At 38.9% G+C, this 25,124-nt stretch overlaps 1 protein-coding gene across 30 annotated transcripts in view; it reads right to left on the bottom strand.

The window, feature by feature from the left end:
* Positions 1 to 842: 842 nt before the first annotated feature.
* NFASC (neurofascin) overlaps positions 843 to 25,124 on the bottom strand; it is a 2,999,343-nt gene continuing 2,975,061 nt past the window's right edge. For all 30 annotated transcript variants that reach the window (XM_044076767.1, XM_044076768.1, XM_044076766.1 and 27 more), the window contains one exon: positions 843 to 1,127. In XM_044076767.1, coding sequence (XP_043932702.1) covers positions 896 to 1,127 — 232 coding nt within the window. In that variant the 3' untranslated portion in view covers positions 843 to 895. The remainder of the gene's footprint in view (positions 1,128 to 25,124) is intronic.

Raw genomic sequence — 25,124 nt, 5'->3', positions numbered from 1 at the left:
TAAACTGGATAAACCATTTCTTAAAGTGAAAATAGCAGACGGCTACACTTGCCTACAATGCAAATAAAACTGCACAGATTTCTTTTTTTTTTTTTTTTTGGAGGGGGTGGCAGTCTCTATAAAAGTGTTATTATATTTGCTGTTAAATGTAGTACATGACAGCTATGCTATTTTGTCAGACTAGCTAAATATTTCCTCTTAATTTGAATGCCTGAGCAATTGAGTTATTTTTCATTTTATGTGAAGTGTTGCAGCATTAGCTTGCAAAATGAAGCAGAATATAAAACTTGTTTTTCCTCCCCACCTCTTATTTTCCTCCATTAGTACCAGTGTGATATGGTTGCTTTAACTCTGCAATAGGCTATAGACTGACTTCTGTGTCATGATGTCTCCATATCTGGAATATAACTAAGTAATATGCATAAAGAATTATCTCATAACTGGTTACGTGTCTGTGATGGTACATTTTGTGAAAGATTATTAATAAGAGATATATAAATTCACAACTGAGCCAAAGGCAAGCCATTACACCCCATGCACTTCTTTGGCTTCCTGTCTGGACTGTAGGCCAACCTTTTTGTTATGGAATGGCTGTAGTGAAAATGGACAGGTAAAGTGCCAGTTAAACAGAATGTTTCCAGAGCACAATCTATTTTTCATACTTATGAAACACACAGCAGCAAATATCTCTCAGACTAGAGACTGTCACTTATGCTCCGTTTTACTGAAGTGCTGCGTCTTTCCCATTGGATCAGTTTTGAATTCAACTACTCCTATGTGTCTGTTAGCACCTTGCCTCCTCTTCCTCCTGAGTAAAATAATCAAGGCCAGAGAAACCATGGTGTTGGTTCATCAGTTCCACTTTATTGTGTTTTGTGTGTGCATTTTTTTCCTGTTATGCCAGTGAATAGATAGCATTGACTGGTGATGTTGCTTCTGAGCTTTCATTCCCTTCTGTCTCTTCTTTGTCCTTTTTGACTGTGTACTGGCCTATAAATGATCCATCTTCGTTAAACTGGCCATCTCCACCATCCCCATAGTCCACAAGGCTGTCGTCACTTTCCTGCTGCTTTATTGTGCCATCCAAAGAGGTCTGACTTCCCTGAAGTGGTTTGTTATCCTCGTCACTGCATAGAAACAAAAGATGGAGGGGGTGTTAATGCAGTAAGAATCAAGTTATCATACCTATTTTCTTCAAAAAAGAATGTTTCTAAAAATAAATAAATGAACCCATGCATGTTTGAAGAATTTAACTGTTTAGGTATTAGCAAGCAAACTTTCAGCTTAGTAATAAAGCATGAACTATGTGTTTAATTATGAAATCCATGTGCAATTCAACTAATAAGGTGTTTGCAGTAAAATGTCTTGCATGTTATGCTTAAATATGAGAGAGATTAATGAGCAGGTCATACAGTATGTTAAGACCAACAAAAATGATTAGTTACTGAAGCCCAGTACAGAATTTATTAGCTTTTGACAAATCCTGCATCCTTCACAATCTAAATCTTAATCATGTGGGCACAGGATAAAATCAACATTTCTTATCAGAAATGTATGCATGTTATATGGATCAATAAAGATCTACTAGTCAGGCACATAAAAATGTATAGCACTGATGCCAGAATAATAGGGATACTCACCAGCAGATGGAGTTCTAGACCGGCATACCATCTAACAGTTTGCTTTCTTCGTTAGACTTATCAAAAAAAATTCAGGCTCAGCTCTTGCCATACATAGTGATAGAAGACTCACCTGTGACTTTTTCCCTCTAGTTCACTGAATAATGAGAACATTATGATTTCAGATTTGCTTTTATGCTAAACTCTGCTTGGTGTTCTTATCTCTTGAAAGGACAGATTGCAACAAATATATTTTATTGTATTTTTTCTTTCAAATGGCTTGGTGTAAATGTTGGCATGACTGTTAACTTATAAGTGAGCTTATCTTGGAACAAAAAAGTGTAAAGCCTATTTTTCTGCTCTGGCTGTGACACCCTCCTTATTACAATGTTCAGTTCAGATAATGATCTGCCTGTCCCTTTATGCTAATTACAATTCAAGTTCTCTTCCCATTCCAGTTTTGTTTCAGCATACACCAGTTGCAAATTCCAGTGCTCCCAGATAGTAACATTGTATATTCATCATATTGATAGCTGCTGCAGTAGCCTTAACTATAGAGGTTATATCCTGACAAGGATGTAACAGCCAGCCGGCTTCCAAAGCTTCAAGGCACCTTCCATGCACCCAAACTATCAGGCATGTCAGGTTAAACTAATTAAAAGACAAGTTTGGATATGAAGCCCTTCAGAGCTTTACTGTTGCAAACACTACGTTCCCGAGGCTTTTAAGGATAGACATTTTTTTCTGCTTTTCTCTAGTGGGTAAATAAGTTCCCTTTGGGGAAAAACATTCCATTTTCTTAATTTTGTTGCTGTTTTATTACTTTCCTCTAAAGGAAAGTTATTTTAAAGCTAGGAATGTATTTTAATGAACTGTCTTGAGACTATAACATACTTTTAAATGGAGAGATTGTTTATTTCTGTCAGTTTAAAAGTGATGTCAAGTAACTGAAAACAGTTTTTCTGTGTAGAAATTGTGCATGTTTTACTTTTGTGACGCTAGCAAAGTGTTTTAAAGTGCTTTTTACTGGGCTTTTCTGCCAAACATTGTGGACTGGTATTGTTTACCAGCAATTGCTGTTTGTCTTCCCCTGGAAAGAGGCACCATTTCCAGCTTGACCATGGAACAGACTATATGTCCTGTGGTCAGTCCTTCTTCCAACCATAAAAGGAAAACAATTAAGCAAACAACTTTGGATACCACAGCAGGCTAGCAGTTTGGTCCAAATGCAGGAGGGAGACTCTGCTATGGATCATCTTTTATCCTGAATCCTTTTGGTGTAGCACATACAGTCATTATGGACTTGGGGTTGGCCACATCCTTTGTGGCTGCTGGGGTCCCCTCAGTGGGCAATGGAGAGCTACTGTTATCAGTCCTGGGAGAGAAAGCAGGGAAGGTTTCCCTGTTGTGTCAGAATGATTTGCCCATCCCTGTGGAAGATACTGCCATCATTAGTAACACAGTTGACCCCATTTTTCCTGTCAAAAAGAAACAACAACAAAAAAAGCATTTATCTACTACTAAACTTTCTTTGGTTAGGAGTAGATTACTGGGCCCGGCTCAGGATTTAATTCAGGCTATTGATCATTCTCCTAAAGTAGTTTCAGGTAAAAAATAAATAAAAGAGAGAGAGAGAGAGAGAGAGAGTCCTCTTTTCCTTAAGAGATTCAAGATACTGAATTTGAATAGGAAGATGCAGGGACAGATTTTTCCCCCTCAGATTTCTGACTCAGACTCCAAGGAAAGCTGTTTCTGATTCTCCCTGTGGGGGTTCTCATTCTCTGAGGCTATTCATAGGCTGTGGTAGTACTTTCACTGGGAGAACACTGAGGTTTCTCAGTCCCTCAGAAAATACTATGAGGTGTTTGTTACAGAAAGATTTTCCAGATCTTACACCCATTCCTCCTGTTCTGTCTGCTTTAGAGGATGTGTGTGTGTGTCTTACTTCCTAAAATGTTCTTGATAGTCAACCAGTTGCTGTTATAAAGACAGACAGAATGTATAAAGTTCCCCAGTCTTTTACATTTTTACACACTATTTCCAGACCTGCCCCAGTGGCTATAGCTCTAGATCCCACTGCTGCTAAACAGCTAGCCAGTTCCAATCCTACTCTTTCTTTATTGATAGGTATGGGGAAAAAACCTGTATACTTCTGCAACTTTTGATTTTCAGAATTTGAATTATCAGTCTTATATTTAAAGTTTGTTCTGACAGACTGAGAAAGTATGAGGAATGTTTTATCTGCAGCTTCTTCTTGTTTGAAAAAAATCTGTTTTAAATAACTTAGTTTATTCTATAGCACAGGTCACTACTCATTGTTTACAGCCTCTGTAAGACTCTCTTGATATTTTTTCCAGGAATATGGCCATACCTCTCAACCTCTTAGAGCAAGAAATCTAGACAAAGTCATAAATAAAAAGTGTGACAAAGGCTTGAAAATAGGGGCAGTTTTTAAGTATTGCTCTTACAAACTTAGAAAGTGGATATAATAACAGGGTTTGCATTAGCATGACTTTTCTGAAGGGTATGAAGTCTGAAACACTGTCATTATTTTCTAACTTCAGTATTTGCCAGTAATTTGCCAGAAAACCACAATTGTATGAAAAATGAACCAAAAATATGAGGTAAAAAATCTGGACATTCTGTGAAAAGCTGGTACAGTTGACAGGTATGACAATGGCCTTGGTATTGTTTTGAGGAGGTTTGCATGGCTGTATTCCAGAACTTCCCAGATAATGATAAAAATGAGATTTTAAATTCTCCCTTGGATAGAGACTTAGTGTTGGCTCCTCTGCTGCAGAAGTGATCAATAAGTCTGATGGAAGGAACAATCCAGGGAATCTCTAAGATTTTTTTAGCCCTCCTGTTTCAAAATTTCCATGGGATTTTCCATCTCCTGATCCAGTTATGGTATAAAGCAGAATAAAACAGTCTTGATAAAATACAGGACAACAGATGTTTAAGACATGGAAAGGGGACTAAAAGTAAAGCATCAAACCTCCCAAAACCAAAGACAGTCCAACAAGTCTGAATGACTGTTCAAGAGACATGGTGGTCCCCTCCCACCCTAGACCCTTTTTTCTTACCCAAAGTTTGAATCTCTGTTTTTCTCTTTGCCAGGAGACTACTTCAGGCAAAGGTTCTGAAAATCCTTCATTAATGTAACAAACAGCAGTGGGAGAAAATTCTTCCTTTTCAGGAGATCATTCCTCATCCTTCAGATCAAGTTCTTCATCACATGCTGTCCCAAAAATTGATAGAACCAGTTCCTCCTTCCCCTGTGGGGAAGGGTTTTTATTCAAGGATGTTCTTAGTAGCAAAGAAAGAAAATTCTTGGAGAACATTTCTGGATCTTTCTTTCCCTAAACCTGTTTATAATAGTGCCCAAATTCAAAACAATGTCACTTCACAACCTGTTACCTCTTCTTATTTCATGCTTATCACACCTGTATTCATCTGGACTTTAGACAGTTGTTACTGTTGTATGCATCTGGATCATGTTATCAGTTTTCTGCTTTACCATTTGTACAAGCTACCACACCCAGTAGTGTTCACAAAGTGTCTAGCTTCAGTTATAGCTCATTACAAGCTACAGGATATCCACATTTTTCCACATTTAGACAGCATATTTGCAGTATCTTTTTCAAAGTGTCAGGAATTTTTCTATTGGTTGAGAGATTTCTTACATGAGCTGGGATTCCAACAGAATATTCAAACATCTTTCTTGACTCCTTCACACAGGATTGTGTTCCTGGGATGTCAATTAGACACCTCAGTTCAGCGAGCTTTACTTTCACATGGAAAAAAAAACATATCTTTATCTAAATCTATTTCTAAGGTTTTCCACATCAGCTTTGGTCACTGTAGGGGAATAACTCAGGATTTTGGGTCTCATGGCATCTATGATTTTCACGATACCTCTGGCAAGACTCTTCATGAGAAAGAAAAAGTGGTATCTGAAATCTCTTTGGCCCCAGCATCAACACCTTTTATCTTTTCAAATCCCAGTGTTGGGGTTTGTCTAAAGAAAAAAATCTTTTGGTGGAGACAACAAATATCCTTAAATCCAAGTATTCCTTGCCTTTCCCTGATCCAAAGCAATGCGAAACCACAGACTTGTCAGACTTTGGGGAGCAGTTTCAGAAGGGATAAAAGTGTAAGACGTATGGGATACCAAGACAGGCCCAAGCAGATAAATATCAATGAGATGCTTGCCCTGATCAAGGCATTCAACACTCTGAACTGTCTTTGGTCATCAGGACATTTTCAAGTGGTTACAGACAATACCACCTTGATGTGGTAAGTCAAGCAAGGATGAACCAGGTCGTACCTCCTTTGCAGACTAGATATGTTAGCTTGGGATATAGTTTCACAGCCCATTCTTACTCTACTGGCATTCTACATTCTGTAAGAGCAAAACTGTGAAGCAGACAAGCTGAGCAGGATTGGGGCAGAGCATCATGAATGGAAACTTGATCAAGGGGTCTTAAAATTTTTGATCTATATGTGGGCATTTCATCAAGAAGACAATTTTGTCTCCTCTTTGAACAATCAATTGGCAATATTCTGCTCCAGGACTCCATGCAAGAAGGCCTGGATGACAGCTGTCTTTTCTTTTCCTTGGAAAGGAATGTTCCTTCATGCTTTCCCACCCTTTCCACTAATACCAGAGTACTTCTGAAGATTCAGAAGGAATCCCCCAAGATTATTGTGGTGACTCCATTCTGGTCCAGGCAAATGTTATTCTCCTTCTTTTGGAAATGGCCATGGGCAATTAACACAAACTTCCTCACAGACTGGATCTACTCACAGAAGAACAGGGGGTGCTTAGTGCATTCTGACATCAATTAACTTCAACTGACTGCCTGGATGATAGGGTCTTAATTTCTTTTAGGTACCTGTTTACTGAGGACATGCAGCAGTTTACTAATGGAGGCAAGAAAGCCTGCTACTAAAAAATCCTATATTATCAGATGGAAAAATTTTTCTAGTTGGTGCCAACAACATAACCAGCCTCCATTCAGGGCTTGTTGTTTCCCTGGTTTTACAATATTTGTGTGAAAAAACAAGTAATCTCCGTGGTATCCCCAAAGTCTCAAAACAACCCACTAAAGTGTAGTGGGTCTAAAAACAAAACAGTGTAAGAAACTTCCCTGTGTGGAAGATTTTCAGTCCATATATTTCTAGTTAATCACTGTATATTAATCAGATCAGACAATAGTAGTAGAAGTAGCGAACGTAAACTCGTCAAGTCAAAAAGTAATAATAGAAAATATATAATTCTACAGTATTACTAAGTATTCGAAAGTAATCCAAGCAAGGCAGGCAGTCTGTTTCTAGTCGAAAATCCTTTATTAAGTACACAGACAAGCGATCCAAGTAAAACAAAAATAGAGTAATAATTTCCTCACAAGCTTTCTAAATATATATATACTTTTTATCAGGCATGGGAGTGGTTTACTGTGCTGTAAAACAGTGTTATTGGTACACATGTTAAATTCACATCCCTTCCCCCATCAGTGTGACATTCGAGCTGGTCCTGCCCTGCCTAGTAGCTGTCATAATAATATATAGCCCTAATGTACTTTAATGGTACATCTTATTTAACCAAATTATTAAGTCTGTGATTTTATACAAGGCAATATACTACATGGCTGGAAATATATCAACCTTAGTTCATTTTGCGATCAAAAATTATATATAAATATATACATATACATTTTGCATGTAAAAATCAGTTTCTATTTTCATAACCTATTGTTAACAAAGATCGTTTTCGGCCTTCTAGACTTCTTCAGGTCTGTGTACAAGAACCCTAAAAACCTATATAATTCTATAATTAGTTAGTATTGTTATTACCATCATTTTGAATAAAGTGGAAAAAAGAGAACCAGAAAAAAGTAAAAAAAATATATATATGATGATGGAAACAAAATATACACTTAAATGTCAAATGATTTAAAATGGTATTTAAAACCAATTTGTAGAAAAAAATAAAATAAAATACACTTCGTCATGTAAACAATGTGGAAATTTTCTAAGTTCCAGTGCACTTTTAATTGAACAGTAATAGTTTAGTCCAGGCTTTCTAAAAGAGTTCAGCTTTAATTGCCACATGAGTTCCTGTTTCTTCAGAATATTCGGGATGTCTCCTTCAAGATCACCCATGTCTATGCGATCCAGGATCTGGAACTTAAAACATGTGTGTCTTTTATGAAGAGAAAGGTGTTTGGCTAGTGCATTATTTTTACATCCAGAACGGATTTCTGACAGATGACATGAAATCCTTTGCTTGAGTTTATTTACAGTCTTGCCCACATAGAATGCATCACATTCATTGCACTGTGCCCTGTAAATTACTTTTTTAGTGTTACAGTCACCCCCTGCACTGGTTTTAATGATCTTCTTTAAATAAGGGCAATAAAAACTATCACCTTGCTGTATAAATTTACAAAATGTACAATTAGTTTCACATCTTTTAGTGCTTTTCTCACATGGTCTAGGTTTAAATTCAACAAAACTTCTAATATTCCTGGCCTTCCTATAAACAAATGATGGGGCTTCACCTAAGATGTTAATCAGAAAAGGGTTTCCTGTGACAATGTCCCAGTTTTCTTCAATAATATTTTTGATACTGTGATAATCCAAAGTGTATGTCAGGATGCAGCTATTTTTGCATTTGTTATTCTCTGTGGGATTACTTAACATTTTTCTACTGGGGAGGTTGAGTGAAGGTGCTTCAGTCTTTTTCAGTTCTATAATAGGTTCCATGATGTTTTTTAACATCTGACTTTCATAGCCTCTCACTAGAAAATCATTCCCTAAGTTGTTCAGGTTTCTCAAAATTGGTTCCATCTCTGTGGTGATTCAAGCTAATCTATAGTCTTGGGATTTCACTACATTATACTTGGTTATTGCAGGATGTAGACTTTTACTGTGGAATAATAAGTTAACCCTTGTTGGTTTTCTGAATAGATCAGTGGTGATTCTGTTATTGTTGATGTCCTTGGAAATCTGCATATCTAAGAAAGTGGTTGAAGTACAATTATGGGAAGAGGTAAACTTCAGGAAGGGGGTTGTTTGATTGAGGTAAGTGATAAAATCTCCAAGCTGCAAGGTGTCACCTTCCCACACAATAAAGACATCATCAATAAAACGTAAATAGCATGTGATATGCTGCATGTAGTCTGTGTTGTTTAACACAAAGTCCTCCTCCCATTTGCCCAGGGCTATGTTAGCTATGCTGGGAGCCATGGCAGCCCCCATTGCTATACCAGTTTTTTGTTTGTAGTGTTTGCCCACCTTATAGACCGGTGGTAGCAAGTGGAGGTTCCCTTACTGAAGCCACAGCCATTTACCTTGATTACTTGCTGAAACCTCTAGCAGAAAAGAATAAGTTATACATAAGAGATTCAATGGATTTTTTGAAGAAAATAAAAAACATTACAGTGGAAGCTGAGAGTATTTTGATAACTATTGATGTGGAATCCTTGTACACAGTGCTCCCTCACAATTACTGTATAACAGCGGCTATGGAGTCATTTAAGAACCATAATCAGGGTACACAGGCACAACTGCAAAAGTTAAGCAAGCTCATTAATCTTGTACTGGACTTCAATTTCTTTAATTTCAATGGCAAACACTACAAACAAAAAACTGGTATAGCAATGGGGGCTGCCATGGCTCCCAGCATAGCTAACATAGCCATGGGCAAATGAGAGGAGGACTTTGTGTTAAACAACACAGACTACATGCAGCATATCACATGCTATTTACATTTTATTGACAATGTCTTTATTGTGTGGGAAGGTGACACCTAGCAGCTTGGAGATTTTATCACTTACCTCAATCAAACAACCCCCTTCCTGAAGTTTACCTCTTCCCACAGTTGTACTTCAACCACTTTCTTAGATATGCAGATTTCTAAGGACATCAACAATAACAGAATCACCACTGATCTATTCAGAAAACCAACAAGGGTTAACTTATTACTCCACAGTAAAAGTCTACATCCTACAAAAAACAAGTATAATGTAGTGAAATCCCAAGGCTATAGATTAGCTCGAATCACCACAGAGATGGAACCATTTTTGAGAAACCTGAACAACTTAGAAAATGATTTTCTAGTGAGAGGCTATGAAAGTCAGATGTTAAAAAACATCCTGGAACCCATTATAGAACTGAAAAGGAATGAAGTACCTTCACTCAACCTCCCCAGTAGAAAAATGTTAAGTAATCCCACAGAGAATAACAAATGCAAAAATAGCTGCATCCTGACATACACTTTGGATTATCACAGTATCAAAAATATTATTGAAGAAAACTGGGACATTGTCACAGGAAACCCTTTTCTGATTAACATCTTAGGTGAAGCCCCATCATTTGTTTATAGGAAGGTCAGGAATATTAGAAGTTTGGTTGAATTTAAACCTAGACCATGTGAGAAAAGCACTAAAAGATGTGAAACTAATTGCACATTTTGTATATTTATACAGCAAGGTGATAGTTTATATTGCCCTTATTTAAAGAAGATCATTAAAACCAGTGCAGGGGGTGACTGTAACACTAAAAAAGTAATTTACAGGGCACAGTGCAATGAATGTGATGCATTCTATGTGGGCAAGACTGTAAATAAACTCAAGCGAAGGATTTCATGTCATCTGTCAGAAATCCGCTCTGGATGCAAAAATAATGCACTAGCCAAACACCTTTCTCTTCATAAAAGACACACAGGTTTTAAGTTCCAGATCCTGGATCACATAGACATGGGTGATCTTGAAGGAGACATCCCGAATATTCTGGTGAAACAGGAACTCATGTGGCAATTAAAGCTGAACTCTTTTAGAAAGCCTGGACTAAACTACTACTGTTCAATTAAAAGTGCACTGGAACTTAAAAAATTGCCACATTGTTTACATGACGAAGTGTATTTTATTTTATTTTTTTCTACAAATTGGTTTTAAATACCATTTTAAATCATTTGACATTTAAGTGTATATTTTGTTTCCATCATCATACATATATTTTTTTACTTTTTTCTGGTTCTCTTTTTTCCACTTTATTCAAAATGATGGTAATAACAATACTAATTATACAATTATATAGGTTTTTAGGGTTCTTGTACACAGACCTGAAGAAGTCTAGAAGGACGAAAGCGATCTTTGTTAACAATAGGTTATGAAAACAGAAACTGATTTTTACATGCAAAATGTATATGTATATATTTACATATAATTTTTGATCGCAAAATGAACTAAGGTTGATATATTTCCAGCCATGTAGTATATTGCCTTGTATAAAATCACAGACTTAATAATTTGGTTAAATAAGATGTACCATTAAAGTACATTAGGGCTATATATTATTATGACAGCTACTAGGTAGGGCAGGACCAGCTCGAATGTCACACTGATGGGGGAAGGGATGTGAATTTAACATGTGTACTAATAACACTGTTTTACAGCACAGTAAACCACTCCCATGCCTGATAAAAAGTATATATATATTTAGAAAGCTTGTGAGGAAATTAGTACTCTATTTTTGTTTTACTTGGATCGCTTGTCTGTGTACTTAATAAAGGATTTTCGACTGGGAACAGACTGCCTGCCTTGCTTGGATTACTTTCGAATACTTAGTAATACTGTAGAATTATACATTTTCTATTATTACTTTTTGACTTGACGAGTTTACGTTCGCTACTTCTACTAATATTGTCTGATCTGATTAATATACAGTGATTAACTAGAAATATATGGACTGAAAATCTTCCACACAGAGAAGTTTCTTACACAATATTTGTGTGACTTACAATCTTACGGCCTTTCTTATTCCTATATCAAAGTTCATTTATTGTCCATTTCAGCATGCCTTCTCATGGATCCTCCTCTTCAATGCAGTCTCATGTGAAAATGCTTTTGAAAGGGGTTCTGCATAGAGATCTCCAAGAAAACCAGTGGCCCCCTCCTTGGGATCTTAATTTCTTTGTTAGAGAAGCTAACACTTGCTCCATTTGAACCAGTTGATCTGGATGACCTGAGGATCTTAACATGGAAAACAGTTTTACTGACTGCTCTGACCTCTGCAAGAATGGTGTCAGGCTTGACTCGCCACAAAAGCTTGCAACTCAATCTCCTTTTCCTTAGAGACAGGATTTCTTTGATAACTAATAATGCTACACCTAAAGTGGTATCTGAGCTTACTTTAAGCCAAACTATCCATCACACCATTTTCTTTCCTGAACCTTAAAATGAGGGGGAAGGGATGCTCCATGCCTTGGATGTGCATAGACAACTGAGGTACATTCATGGCAGAACTAAATCTTTCAGATCTTATTAATTTCTAGTGAAGTTAAGAAGAAGGGACAGCCTGTGTAAAAACATACTGTTTCAAAACAGTTGCTTAAGACTATTACCACCCTAACCAAACTGTTCCAGGCAGGGTCAAGGCCCACTCTAACAGGGCCTTAGCTTAATCTTTGGCTTTTTGGAAAGGGTTAGATTCCAGACATATTCTAGAAGCTACTACTTAGTCTTCTGTACATACTTTTACAAAGCACTTTAAACTTGATTCTTTCTCTAGGTCCAGATTAAGCTTTGCTAGAACCATTCTACCTCTTCCACCTCCGAAATGTAGTTAGCCAAGATTATCTACCCATATACTGTATTAATGTTGTAGAGCTGTTCTCTGTAGAGCAAGCTGCTGTATTTACCCTATAATGTTTATTTGTATTTGTTCTGTTGTATTTACCCTATACTGTAACCTAATCTACCACTGCTGCCTTTTACTACTACTCTCCTGCACTGCTTTCCCTTTATACTTTCCCTCCTTCTGTGTCTATCTCTTGAGCTCCCTACCCCCTTTACACTCTTCCTTTTTCACTTAACCTTTCCTCCTGCTTCTAATCCTTGTGCCCTACTATCTCTAATATACTACCTCTCCACCTTATCCCTCAAGCCCTGTTTCATCTATTACACCTCTAGCATGCTTCTCCCCCTCTCCTGAATACTCTTCCCTGTACCCCCTCCTCTATCCACCTGCTACTATAACCTCCATTTGATCCTAATCCTAGATCATCTTTCCTCTTTCTTTACAGATTCCCCACCAGAAAGCTCCCTCCAGAAGTCCCTTCCCACATCAAAAGCCTAAAGACTAACTCTTGCTATTACCTCTAACATTTCCCTGGAGCGGACGGTCAATCTTGGACTAAGGACTTACTGTGAAGACTGTCCTAAGTTAATACTGTCAATGTAGGTAGCCTTACACCAACTACTGTCCATGTAAATACCTGCTCAACAACTCTTGTATTTTTATTAACTTCCCTTGCAAGCGATTCAGCAGCCTACCGCAGACCATTTTAAAATACTCCCCCCTCTGATTAACTACATCCTTGATATTTCCCTCAGTAAAGGTTAGGTGTCCTCCTCACCCTTCCAGCCTGCTTTCTTCTATCTCACCTCCAGGTGGCAGCACCTGCCAACCAAAAGGCAGCATTTACTTTATTTTACCTGGCCCCCTCCTTTGACGCTATCTAAGTAGCTCTTAGAGCCAGTATTATCACTGCCTATACCCTGGTAATTCTATCCCTGAACAGAACGCCATTTCTAAACCTTGAAACCCTTCATTTGCTCTCCTGTTATCCATTTATCCTTACCCATATACACATCTACTATACCTTCTTACCTTGCTATCTCTGCTGCAGTGGCTGATACTTTTTTCTGCTGCTGGTTCTTCTTTCTGTTCTTCCCCACTCCGTTCGCCCTCCGGGCTCACTCCGCTCCCCTACCCTACCCCCAATTCCCACCCACCCCCACTACATCTACACTTATACCCTCATAGCCACACCCACTTCCTCTCCTACTAATCACCCCTTCCTCTTCCTTTTTCCCTCCCCATCATTACTTCCCTCCAATACAACTCATATATCATCCTCATTCTACACACCACACATCCCTCATCTAGAACTCTAAAAAAAAAATAAAAAAATAAAACATGTCTCCAAAATATATACTCATCTCCACTCAACTAATTCTCTCCATGAACCTAACCCTCATCTACTTACTCACCCAGCCTAACACCCTATCTCACACCCCACTCTTCCACACAACCTGCTCTCTCAGCATACCTCACTCCTACTCAACCATACCTATATCTTCTACACTTTATCCCATCAAAAACAGTCTATGCTTCCTCTACAAACTCATCTCGCCTTACAAAACTTCAAAATACACCCTCCCAAAAACTGCTCCAACAACTAATTTTACTTATGAAAGAAAACCCAAAAGTCCCTACTACTTAAAGCAAATTCTAATATCTCTTCTATTATCTGGAGATGTTCACCCCAACCCAGGCCCAAACACCTCCTCCTCTACCACTAAATCCATTCAATTAACATCCCTTAACGCACAAAGTTTAGCTAACAAAGTTCCTAACCTTCAAGCCTGGCTACATCACAACAAACCAGATGTCCTAGCCATATCCGAAACCTGGCTAAAACCTCATATAAAGGATGTTGAGATTGTACCACCCAACTACTCCATTATTAGGGCAGACAGAACCAAAAAAAAAGGTGGTGGAGTAGCCCTACTCTACTCATCCTCTCTATGCATTACTCCCTACAATAAAACTATTCCTAAATTTAACAATGCAGAATTAATACTAGCCCAACTTCAATTAAATAAGCACAAAAATATATGTATAGCCTCACTCTACATTCACCCAATATATCTAATGAAACCATCATTATGGGAGATACCAACATCAATTGGTCTTCGACTCAATCCCTTACCCCCTCCATTAACATCAACCTTTATAACTTCTCCCAACTCATCAACTCCACTACTAGACCCTCTAAAGACTTCACTACTAGCAGCATTATATACTAGATCTTTGTCTCTCACCCCCACTACTACCCTGACAGCGGAACTCTCCCTGACTCATTAAGCGCCCACCTTCCCATCTTTGCTACATGCCTTCCTTCTCCCTTACAAGCTTCCCATAATTACATAACTTTCAGATACCAAAAAAAAATTCAACCCAGAAGCCTTCTCCTACTCCTTAAAATCAATTAACTGGAACCCCCTAAAAACTCTTCCCCTCGAAAGTGCAATCACTCACTTTAATACTACTTTCTTAAAACTATTAGATAATTATGCTCCATTAAAGACCAAAAGAATAAAAAACAAAACTACCCCTTGGCTAACAAAAAGCACACTTACAACCATGCGGTTAAGAGATAAAGCCTGGTTACACTATCAGAAGCACAAATCTCCCACTACCCTTAACGAATTCAAAACTCTTCACAACACAGTAAAAAAGCTTATTTCAGCAGACCGTCAAAATTACTACTCTTCTCTCCAAAGTAAATACAAAACTGACCCACAAAAATTCTGGAAAGGTATAACCTCCCTCCTAAAACCTGGTACAACTGAAAACCCAAACCCCAACCCTAATATACAAGACAATGAACTTGCCACCGAATTTAACTCATTTTTCATTGACTGTATTTCATCATGTCCCTCCCTATCTACTACCTTTAAAATTCACCAGACTCAAAGACTTCTAAGATCTACTAATCAAAACCTAATAGAAGTCTACAGACCCCTTCGCCCCCCCAGGACATAACCTCCTCTCTTTTTCCCTAGCTCGACTATGGAACTCTCTCCCTCCATTCGCACCAGCACTAGCCTTCCAACCTTTAAAAAATCACTTCACTCCTACCTTACATCCACATGGGAATGCTCCTGCTCCCACCCCACATAAGCATTCTCCACTTCCTGTATTCTTATCAACCTCACCTCATCTATTTTACTCATAATCAATTTCTTAATATCATCTATCATCCTGATTTAAGAATTTGTTAATTTTTATTTTATTTTTGTTTACAGTTTTACCGATTGTAAAATATACCTTGTTATGCCTTGTATGCTATGTAATGTTTATCTCTGTAACATGTATTCTTTGTCAGAGCTTTTCTCCCCAGGACTCCATTGAAAATGGGTTCACTTGGCCCAATGGACCATCCTGGTTAAACAAAAGCAAATAAATAAAAATAAATAAAATATACAATAGAAGGAGGAAACTAGTTCAGAAAAAAAGCATATCCCAAGAAGGAAAGACATCCCTGATCAGTATCAGTAAGAAACTGAGGTCCCTCATGAAATCATCCAAGGCTAACTTCAAAAGAATAATAGCCAAGGATTCAAAAGATAACCACAAAGCCTTCTTTAGCTATGTTAAGAATCTAAGTGGCAACTCGCAGATATGCACTGAACTAGTGCAAAATAGCACAAAATATACTGAACCTACTGATATTGCCAACACCCTGGTAGACAGATTCAGTGCAAACTTCACCCCCTTTCATTTCCAAAAGTGCCCACAACAATACCGGAAGAGTGTAGTGTCCCAAAAATCACAGATGCACAGGTGAAAACAGCCCTTTCAAAAGCCAAAAACACAACATCAATGGGACCAGATGGTGTCTCAGGCTGCGTCTTGCATGAACTACAGAACAAACTAACCCCCCACCTAAACACGCTGTTCAACCTCAGCTTCTCCACAGGCTACGTGTCCACAGAATGGCGCACATCAATGGTTATCCCTCTCCACAAAGGAGGGACCACAACTGACCCTGGTAACTATCGCCCCATAAGCCTGACTAGCCTGTTCGGCTTTGTTAAGGTCAAATCATGCCTACTAAACCTGGTTGACTTCTTCAAGACAGTCACCAAGGCCATAGACGAGGGAAAGGTGGTTCACACAGCCTACCTTGATCTCGCCAAGGCTTTCTACACCATTCTCCACTCGCGTATTACAGAAAAGCTCACCAGCCTGAACATAAACCCCCTATATCACGAAATGGGTTGCCAGCTGGCTTACAGACAGAACTCACACGGTAAGAATAGCGGGCTCCAGGTATGAGTGTAAACCAGTCACAAGTGGTGTCCCACAAGGCTCGGTCCTGGAATCCCTACTGTTTGGCATATACTTCTCAGAAGTACAGGCAAACACAGGAGGACTATGGCTAACCAAGTTCGCCGATGACTGCAAACTAGGAGCATTAATTGACTCTCCGGCTGACACTGACATCCTCCATAAGGGCCTTACTGAGATGGACATCTGGTGTCAAAGTCATGGCCTCAAGCTAAATGCCAAATAATGCATAGTCATCCCGTTTGGGAAAAACAAAACACCCACGAATTACCACATAGGTGGCAGCCCCCTTAATACAGAAGAGGTAATAAGAGATCTGGGGACCCAGGTAGATAGTAATCTCTCCTTTGACAATCATATTGCCAAAGTAGTTAGGAAATCCTTCTATGTGGCAAATATAATTACTAAAGGGTTCGCATCTAGAAATAAAAAGGTTATAGTGCCGCTCTACTCGTCACTCATTAGACCCATCATAGAGTACAATGCCCCATTTGGGATGTACCTCACAAGATACTTCCAACAGCTGGAAAGACCACAAAAGTACCTCACCAAGAGGATTACTGGTCTCAAACATATGTCCTATCTAGCCCGACTGAAAAAACTCCGGCCATACTCAGTGGCATATCGTTTACTCAGAGGTGATCTCTGCCTGACTTACAAAGCCATGTCCAACTCAGAATTGATGGACATGCTCCACCGAAAGAAATCCAAGTCACTGCAAGCCACGCACTTTAGTGAGCTAAACCTCACCACAACAATAAATAGAACATGCTGAAGGGATAGATTCCTGTCACAGAGACTCCCCATGCTTTGGAACAAAATTCCAAATTGCATTAGGCAGAGCTCCTCACTAACACTCTTCAGGAGAAACCTTGACGAGTGGATGGGTAACAGAAAATACACCTCTGGGATCACTTCATTGGCTCTGCTTGACAGAGGATCAGTTAATTAATCAATGGGGCAGCGAAAGCCGACACACTCTGGCTAGGCTTATAAATGCCCTCGGGCAGATAGCCTAGTACCTACCTATGAACCTATGAACCTATATGACTAAGGCTACTGCAGCAGTGATCAACATGATGAACATAGTATAGTATAGTTGCATACGTGTATCTACCATAACAGTGCATGCTAGAATGATCTCTGCTGCAGTAGCCTCTCCCTCCCTCCATCACCCCCACCTTGTTTTTTTGTGTGCTTTTTATGCCAGGGTAGGGACATTCATTTATTTCTTGTTCCTAGCAATGTCCTTTCAGGGCTCAACATACCTGTCTTTGCTGGTAGATAGGCTTTGAAAGGCTTCACACCCAAACCTTCTTTCTGTCAGCTTAGCTTGAACTGCCTGATAGTTTGGCTGTGTGGAAGATGCCCTAAAGCTTGGGAAGCTGTCTGTCTGTTACATCATTGGCATAATATAACCTGTAGGGTAAGACTACTGCAGCAGTTATCATTCAAATGTCTACTGTTATGGTAAGTTTACTTACATAGGTTACTTTTTATTTTGTCAGCTCTGTGACATAAAGGGATAAATCCTGGACTATGCTAGAGGTGACTCAAATTTGATTAGCAATTCATGTGTCTACAGAAGTTGTCTGAAGAGGATGGGAGTGAGCATCTATTGCTGGCTCTTCGATCCTGGATGTAGACAGCTCTGGCTTACCACATGGATGAAATCCATTGGTAGCACTAGAGAATCACCTAACCAAGTTCCAAGGTGGCTGAGCCCACTCTGTCATACTTCAGTCATATTGTACATCCAAAGGGAAACTGGCAGGCAAAGTCACAGTGACCGCAGGCTTGGAAAAGCTACTGAGATGGGAGGAACAAGCTGCTCCCAGTGGGAAAATATAGCACCCTCTGGACTAGTAAGCTGGCCTGTACCCTACCATCAGTGTCTCATTGGGGAATGGAAGATCAGCTGGATTCCAAGGTGGGATAAATGGGCCAGACAGCTCTCATATAGCCTGGAAACACCTGGCTCCCTTTACACCTGTATGAGCCAATTAGGTGAAGGTACAGGAGCCAATGGACATATAACCTGGGGAAGGGGAGAAAAAATGTTACTTCTTGCTTAAGCAATAACTGCTATATTGAAGTAGAAGTGTTATTGAAAAAACATTGCAACTTTTTATCACATGGAAACTTACTGCTCTTGAACCATCACAGAGAGCCATCTGGTTGCAAGCCATTTGGCTGTTATCAATAACATTAGCTGGCTGACAAAAACTACAGATAATGGACTTACTACCCAAGGCAGCTTTAATCATTGAGTGATAGATTTTAGGAAAGTAGGAAATGTGGATACACTATCCTGGGTGTGGGCTAGCAGTATGGCTAAGAGACCTCTGGGGGGAGGGATGTTGATGTGGTGGAATGTATGAAGACAGAAAAAACTGGAGTGGAAAGTGAGGGAACTCTTTGAGGTATGTCAGTTGTGATAGATTGAGGAGGGTGGAAATAAAGTGCAGGAAGTTGAGTGGGACAAGGAATGAGATAGACAGAGGAAGAACTTGAGGCACCAGTCGATGAGGCAGGGTGAGGCAAATGGGGATTGTTAGAAAAGTCTGGGGAGGATCTAGGGCAACAGAGAGGGAGGCAGGCTAGAGATGCAAAAAGACAGGCAGGAATCAGGACAGTAGGAGAAGATGGTAAAAAAAGAATGAACTGTGGAGAGAGTTGAAAAGAACTATAAAACAATTGGACTGAAGGGAATCAGAGGACAGGGAGTCAGCAGAATACTAAATGTGGGGACTTCTTACAGGAGGGATGAAAATGGGCAAGTAACAGCACACACAGGGAAAACTAGGAGGGACAGTAGAAAGGTTCATAGGGCCAAATTCATCTAATACTCATAAAGTAGTTTCTAGGCATGCAGTCCAGGAGGCCACTGATGAACCTATTTTCCCAATGTCTTCAGAGTTGCTCTCTGTTTAAATAATTTGCTCAGAGTCACATGGTAGGCAATTGGAGGCTGAGGTAATCAGACCCTGCACAACAGGAAACTGCTAATTAACAGCTCATGCCCTTAATCCCCTGCATTAACTGCCAGAGAACCTGGGGCTGATACAGCTAGAGTGACAAACAGTATAGTCATTGGAAGCAGTGGTATGGGACAGGTAGAAAGACAGGAGAAAGTTAAGTAGGCAATGGTCATAATGATATTAAAAGCCACAGCATGCATGGTCACAGGTGGGGCATATGTCAAGGTAATGAATTGAAGGCAGCATTCTCAGAAGTACTACCTGTGCTAGTACAATGATACAGGGGATTAAGTCATATAACTGACTGTGGCAGTGAACAAATAGAAGGGTGTGTAGGAGGATTGGTGAGAAAACTGGCATACAGTGATCAAATTTCAGTTAAAAGGAGGAGTTAAATATTCAGATGATGGGTGATAAAGATGTACAGTACATTAGAGAAGCATATACAGAATATAGAAAAAAGGAACAGAAAAAGCTGATTCTGAGCAAGACTGTGTAGTTATACAATACAAGGAGCCAGGGAAAGAAAGTGGAAACATATTTATTAAAAGAAAGCAAAATGCCATGGGAAATGCACGACTGAATCAAGAAACTTTCATCCAATTACTGAACTAATACAAATACCTCACATTTTCTTTTTAACAAGAGAACTTCTTTCATTAACTTCAAAATCACTTATTTTACATCAAAAACTGTATTAACCAATGTATTCTGTGATAGATTCCTGTCTCAGAGACTTCCCATACTCTGGAACAAACTACCTATCTATATCAAAAAAGCTCCTCATTAGCACTCTTCAAGAAAAATCTTGATGATTGGATGGGAGATAGGAAATTCACCACAGGGATCACTTCTGTGGCTCTGCTTGACAGGGGCACAGGAAAATAATTTTCTTGGGTGGCAAAAGCCAGGGTACCATTTGGCTAGGCTTTTATAGGCCCTAGGGCCAATAGCCTAGTACCTACCTATGAACCATGCCACAGGTGACCTATGTTTGAACAGTTGCATGGGCAGCTGGAACAGTCATATAGGAAGGGGTGGTACTGTGGTAGGGATTGAACAGCATTCTTTGGTTTACTTATCTCCAGTTGAGGGAAGCTGTTTGATTACATTGCCACATCACAACAGTAATGTGGGAGTTAACTGGCAACATATAGATTGAGATGTTGCCTCAAAACCAGTAAGTCCAAAGCAGCAGCAATTGTGGAGACAGAGCCACCAGGATTAAGATTAGGTTGGGTAGGGAGAGGGGCTACACATTGCTGGCAAAATGTCCCACTCACAAATATCCAACTCTCACATCTGAGGCAAATGAATCAGCTGATTAGGCTCTTGCCTCGTCCAGGAAATAAATGGGATGCAGGTCTCTCAGACTTGAAGAATGAATAGGTCTGAATCTTGTACTGCAACGGTAATGTATGGATAAATGTTTACAGGATGGGGAGCCATTCAGTGGATCAGTTGAACTAAAAAGGGAAAAAATAGATAAATAGTAATTTAAAAAAAATGAAAGAATTTCCATAAATGCCACATCAAATCCCCAACCGCACCACCCTTCAGTTATCAAAAGTAAAGCCCTAATTTATATTTCAGACCCCATGCACCACACTTTCATAAATAGCAAGTTTCAACCACTTTTCCGTAAGTCAACAGTAAGAGTTCAGACATCTTTTATAACTGAGCACTCAAAAAGTAGCTGAATAATAATCTTGACAAAAACAAAACAGCATCTTTTTTCCAATTGTTCTTAACTGAGAACATATTTTGCAACTGGAATACTAAGTTCCCCAGATTTGGCCTGCCCCCAAAAATCTCTGTCACTCAAAAGCATTTTTTAAACATCATTTTCACCCACAGTTCCCTCATCCTTCCTTCACTATCACTCACGTCATCCTTTAAAACAAGTCAGTTTTATATATATATATATATATATATATATATATATATATATATATATATATATATATACACACACACACACACACACATATATATATATATATATATATATATATATATATATATATATATATATATATATATAATTTTTTTAAGCCAATCTCTTGAGCACCTATATCAACATGCTAAATGATTTACTAGGAAAATAGAATAGAAAAACTATATATGTTCACCATACCCAAATTACTTGCAAGCATTGAATTATATTCTATACCCCACTTCCCTGAATCTGACTTTGAAACTCATAATGCCATAAAAAAATAAAGCTTACTTCCAAATGTGACAGATATAAATGATTAGTAGCAACATAAAAAGGTTTTAATAAAAAAACAGCTTTTTTCCTTCTCGCAGTCTGATGCCTTGCCAACAATTTGACCAATCTTATTAGCCACTTTTAATGCAGTTCCCAGTTGTATTCCTGAGAATCACTAGAACTTAAACAATAATGCAAAATCCTCTTATAACCAGGCTTAAAATAATTCACCAATACTTTAATCTCTTTCTGAGACTTTTAATACTACAAACAAATCATTCTCATAAACCATAACTTTGGTACTTCTGTTCCTAATGCTTAGCTATACCTCAAATCCACATTGTCTGCTATAAATCCATAATAAATCTATTTACATGTTACATACAAAAGTGATCCTTTTTTTACTTAAGAAAACAAAAGTGCCTTAAAAACTTCAACTTCCTGATATAAATATACTAAATGATTTTTACCGATGTATCCTTAACTAAAGGCCTCAAAAACATAAAAACTTCCTAGGACAAACTTTCCCACCCTGAAGACTTCTTATTACTTGCTTCTTTAATGAATACCTCTCTAATGCTAACAGTCTGACCTACCCTACCATCCAGTTTTCTACTCCATGGTTAAGCTCATGTCTAACGCAGTCATGCTTTCTGAACATTTTTTGACATATACAACATACTCTGTTACATCAGTACACCTACTCGGTATGCCAGACAAATCACTTAACTCTTTCATCTTCTCTTTCTTTCTTGCATTTTTGAAAAATACAAAGAGAGACAAAACCCTCCTGTTACTACTCTCTCAGTGCATTCTGTGCTATTTTCCTGAAATAATCAACCATCTTAAAACTCTATGCCTTTTCTTGACTTTCACTCATGACATCTTGTCTTTTTTTCATTCATGTCACTGCTGGCAACATCTTTTTTGCATCTATCATAATTATTATATTCAGTTTTACTCATTTGCTTATTCATTCGCTGTAAGTCCATCTAATCTTCACATCTACAGTCACATTTACTCCTCATATATTTGTACTTTAACAAAAATAGATTCATAGTCTTTAATAAATCTTTTCTGTAGAAAGAGGTACTGAATAAAACCTGCAACATGTATTTATAAATATGTGGAATGCTTTTAAATATATAAATACATGATTAAGGCATGAGCTGCTCTTTCCACCAGAAAACTAATATGTAGTATTTTGATCATTTTCCCAAGCATTTCAGATTAGCTAATTGCTATCCTGGCTTAATTTAAGCAATAATTGGGGCCATCACAATGGCACAGAGACAGCAATTCCTTACTATGTCATAGGCAACTTCAGATTGACTAATGGCTTACGTGCCTGTAGGGGTTCCTGTTGCATGAGCGAATGCTCATTTGTCGAATCCAAATGCATGAAACCACAGAATATCAAAGGAATGGATCAGTGAATTTTTTCCCAGGGAAAAGATTTGTTGGGCCATTCTCCGGACTTTGCTGTTTTCTTCACTGTGGTGCGATCTTGCATTTGGTATATTTAAGGTGTGGGGTGTGGGGCACAGCCCCCCCCCCACATTGGGGGGTGGGGGGGTTTGGGGGGGCACAACCCCCCACTTTATGTTGCCTGTACATTTTTTTTTTTGGATCAGCAATTTTTTTTCCCTGGGAAAAAAATTGCTGTTCCATTCCTTCAACATTTTGTGGTTTCATGCATTTGGGTTCGATAATAGATTGTTTGCTATTTCTAGCGTTCAATCATATAATATGAACCCACCTGTAGGACCTCAATGGATAATGGGAGAGTGAGTGGATACTGCCAGCTCATCCATCCTGTAAGGAACCTCTTCCTTTTTTCTAAATATCCTTATTCCAGTTATTTTATAATAGTCAATACTTCAAATACAGTTGGTTTAGGCTTTGATTTCCATTTTCTAGTGATTGTTTTTTGACAGCCAACACAATTAAATTTAAGGCCTTATTATGTCTTGGCAATTCATATCCTGTGTCCCAGCTCAAAAAAGAATTTCCTTTCAGTACAGCCATTTGTTCACTCAATATTTCTGACAGAGTATTCTGTAGGCAATTATTAAAAAGTGTCCCCTCATTACACTTCCAAAAAAGAAGTTATGTACCTACCATAACATTCCATGTTAGTTGTCTTCTTCTCGCCTTCTTTCTTGCTGGTTGGGTTTGGAGCCGATCCTCGGCTCTGACTCGGCCATCTTCAAAAGCTCGAGAGCTGCTTACTGGCTTGAGGCCCCCCTATATCCCATGATGCCTGGCGCTAGATACCCAGATCTCGTTTGGTAAGTCTAACTGCAGACATAATAATAAAGGAATCCTATCCTAGAATGCATAAATCCTACTGGAGAGACTACTAGTCAGAGAGAAATATCCCGAGAAGACTCAGCCAGTGAAAAATCAAGAAGAACTCTTCTCGGTCCACTAGGATAGGGGGATGGAGAGTGGTACGCAAGAAAGAAGGCGAGAAGAAGACAACTAACATGGAACGTTGTAGTAGGTACATAACATCTTTATGTTAAGTTGTCTATCTCGCTTCTATTTTTGCTGGTTGGGACAGCGTCCCTAGCACCTAAAAACCTGGGTAGTTCATCGGAAAAGACTCTTTAGAACAGTGGAACCAAAGTCAGCTCTGCTCCTGGAAACCAAATCCAACTTGTAATGCGAAATGAAAGTATGTGGGTTGGCCCATGTAGCCGCAGCACAAATAGATTCCATGGGCAACCTAGCCTGAAAGGCCACCGAAGTAGCTAAAGCTCTGGTGGAGTGACCTTTTGGTTTAACTGGCAATTCTTTATTCCTCAGTTGATATATGAATATGATGATAGAAGTCAACCACCTGGATAAGGTTACTTTGGAGACTGGAAGACCTTGTTTACCTACTGCATAAGACAGGAAAAGTTGATCTGATTTTCTAATGTCCTTGGTTCTGTGCAAATAAAAGCGTAGCTGCCTGTGAACATCTAACAGATGTAACTTATATTCCGCCCTGTTGGGTTGGAGTGGTTAGGGAAAAACACAGGAAGGTCTATGGACTGATTCAAGTTACTCTCTGAAGAGACCTTAGGAAGGAAGGATGGATTAGTCCTAAGAGCAACCCTGTCATTGTGGAACACGAGTTACGGGGGATGGACAGAAAGAGCCTGTAGTTCCGAAACTCTTCTGGCTGAAGTAATAGCTACCAGGAAGAGGGTTTTCCAAGATAAGAACTTCAGCGAACAAGAAGCTGCAGGTTCGAAAGGGGGCAAAATTAGCGAAGTTAAAATCAAATTTAAATCCCACGTTGGAGGAGGATCTCTTACTGGGGGCCTGAGCAGAGTGGTTGCTTTGAGAAAGGCTTTACACAGCTTATGGGACATGACATTGTTTTCCGACAGG

Source organism: Protopterus annectens, chromosome 7.part0 (genome assembly GCF_019279795.1).
Source record: "Protopterus annectens isolate FY-2018-M chromosome 7.part0, PAN1.0, whole genome shotgun sequence".
Taxonomy (NCBI): Eukaryota; Metazoa; Chordata; order Ceratodontiformes; family Protopteridae; genus Protopterus; species Protopterus annectens.
The sequence above is the reverse complement of the archived record's forward strand: the minus strand, read 5'-3'. Positions and strand labels throughout refer to the sequence as shown.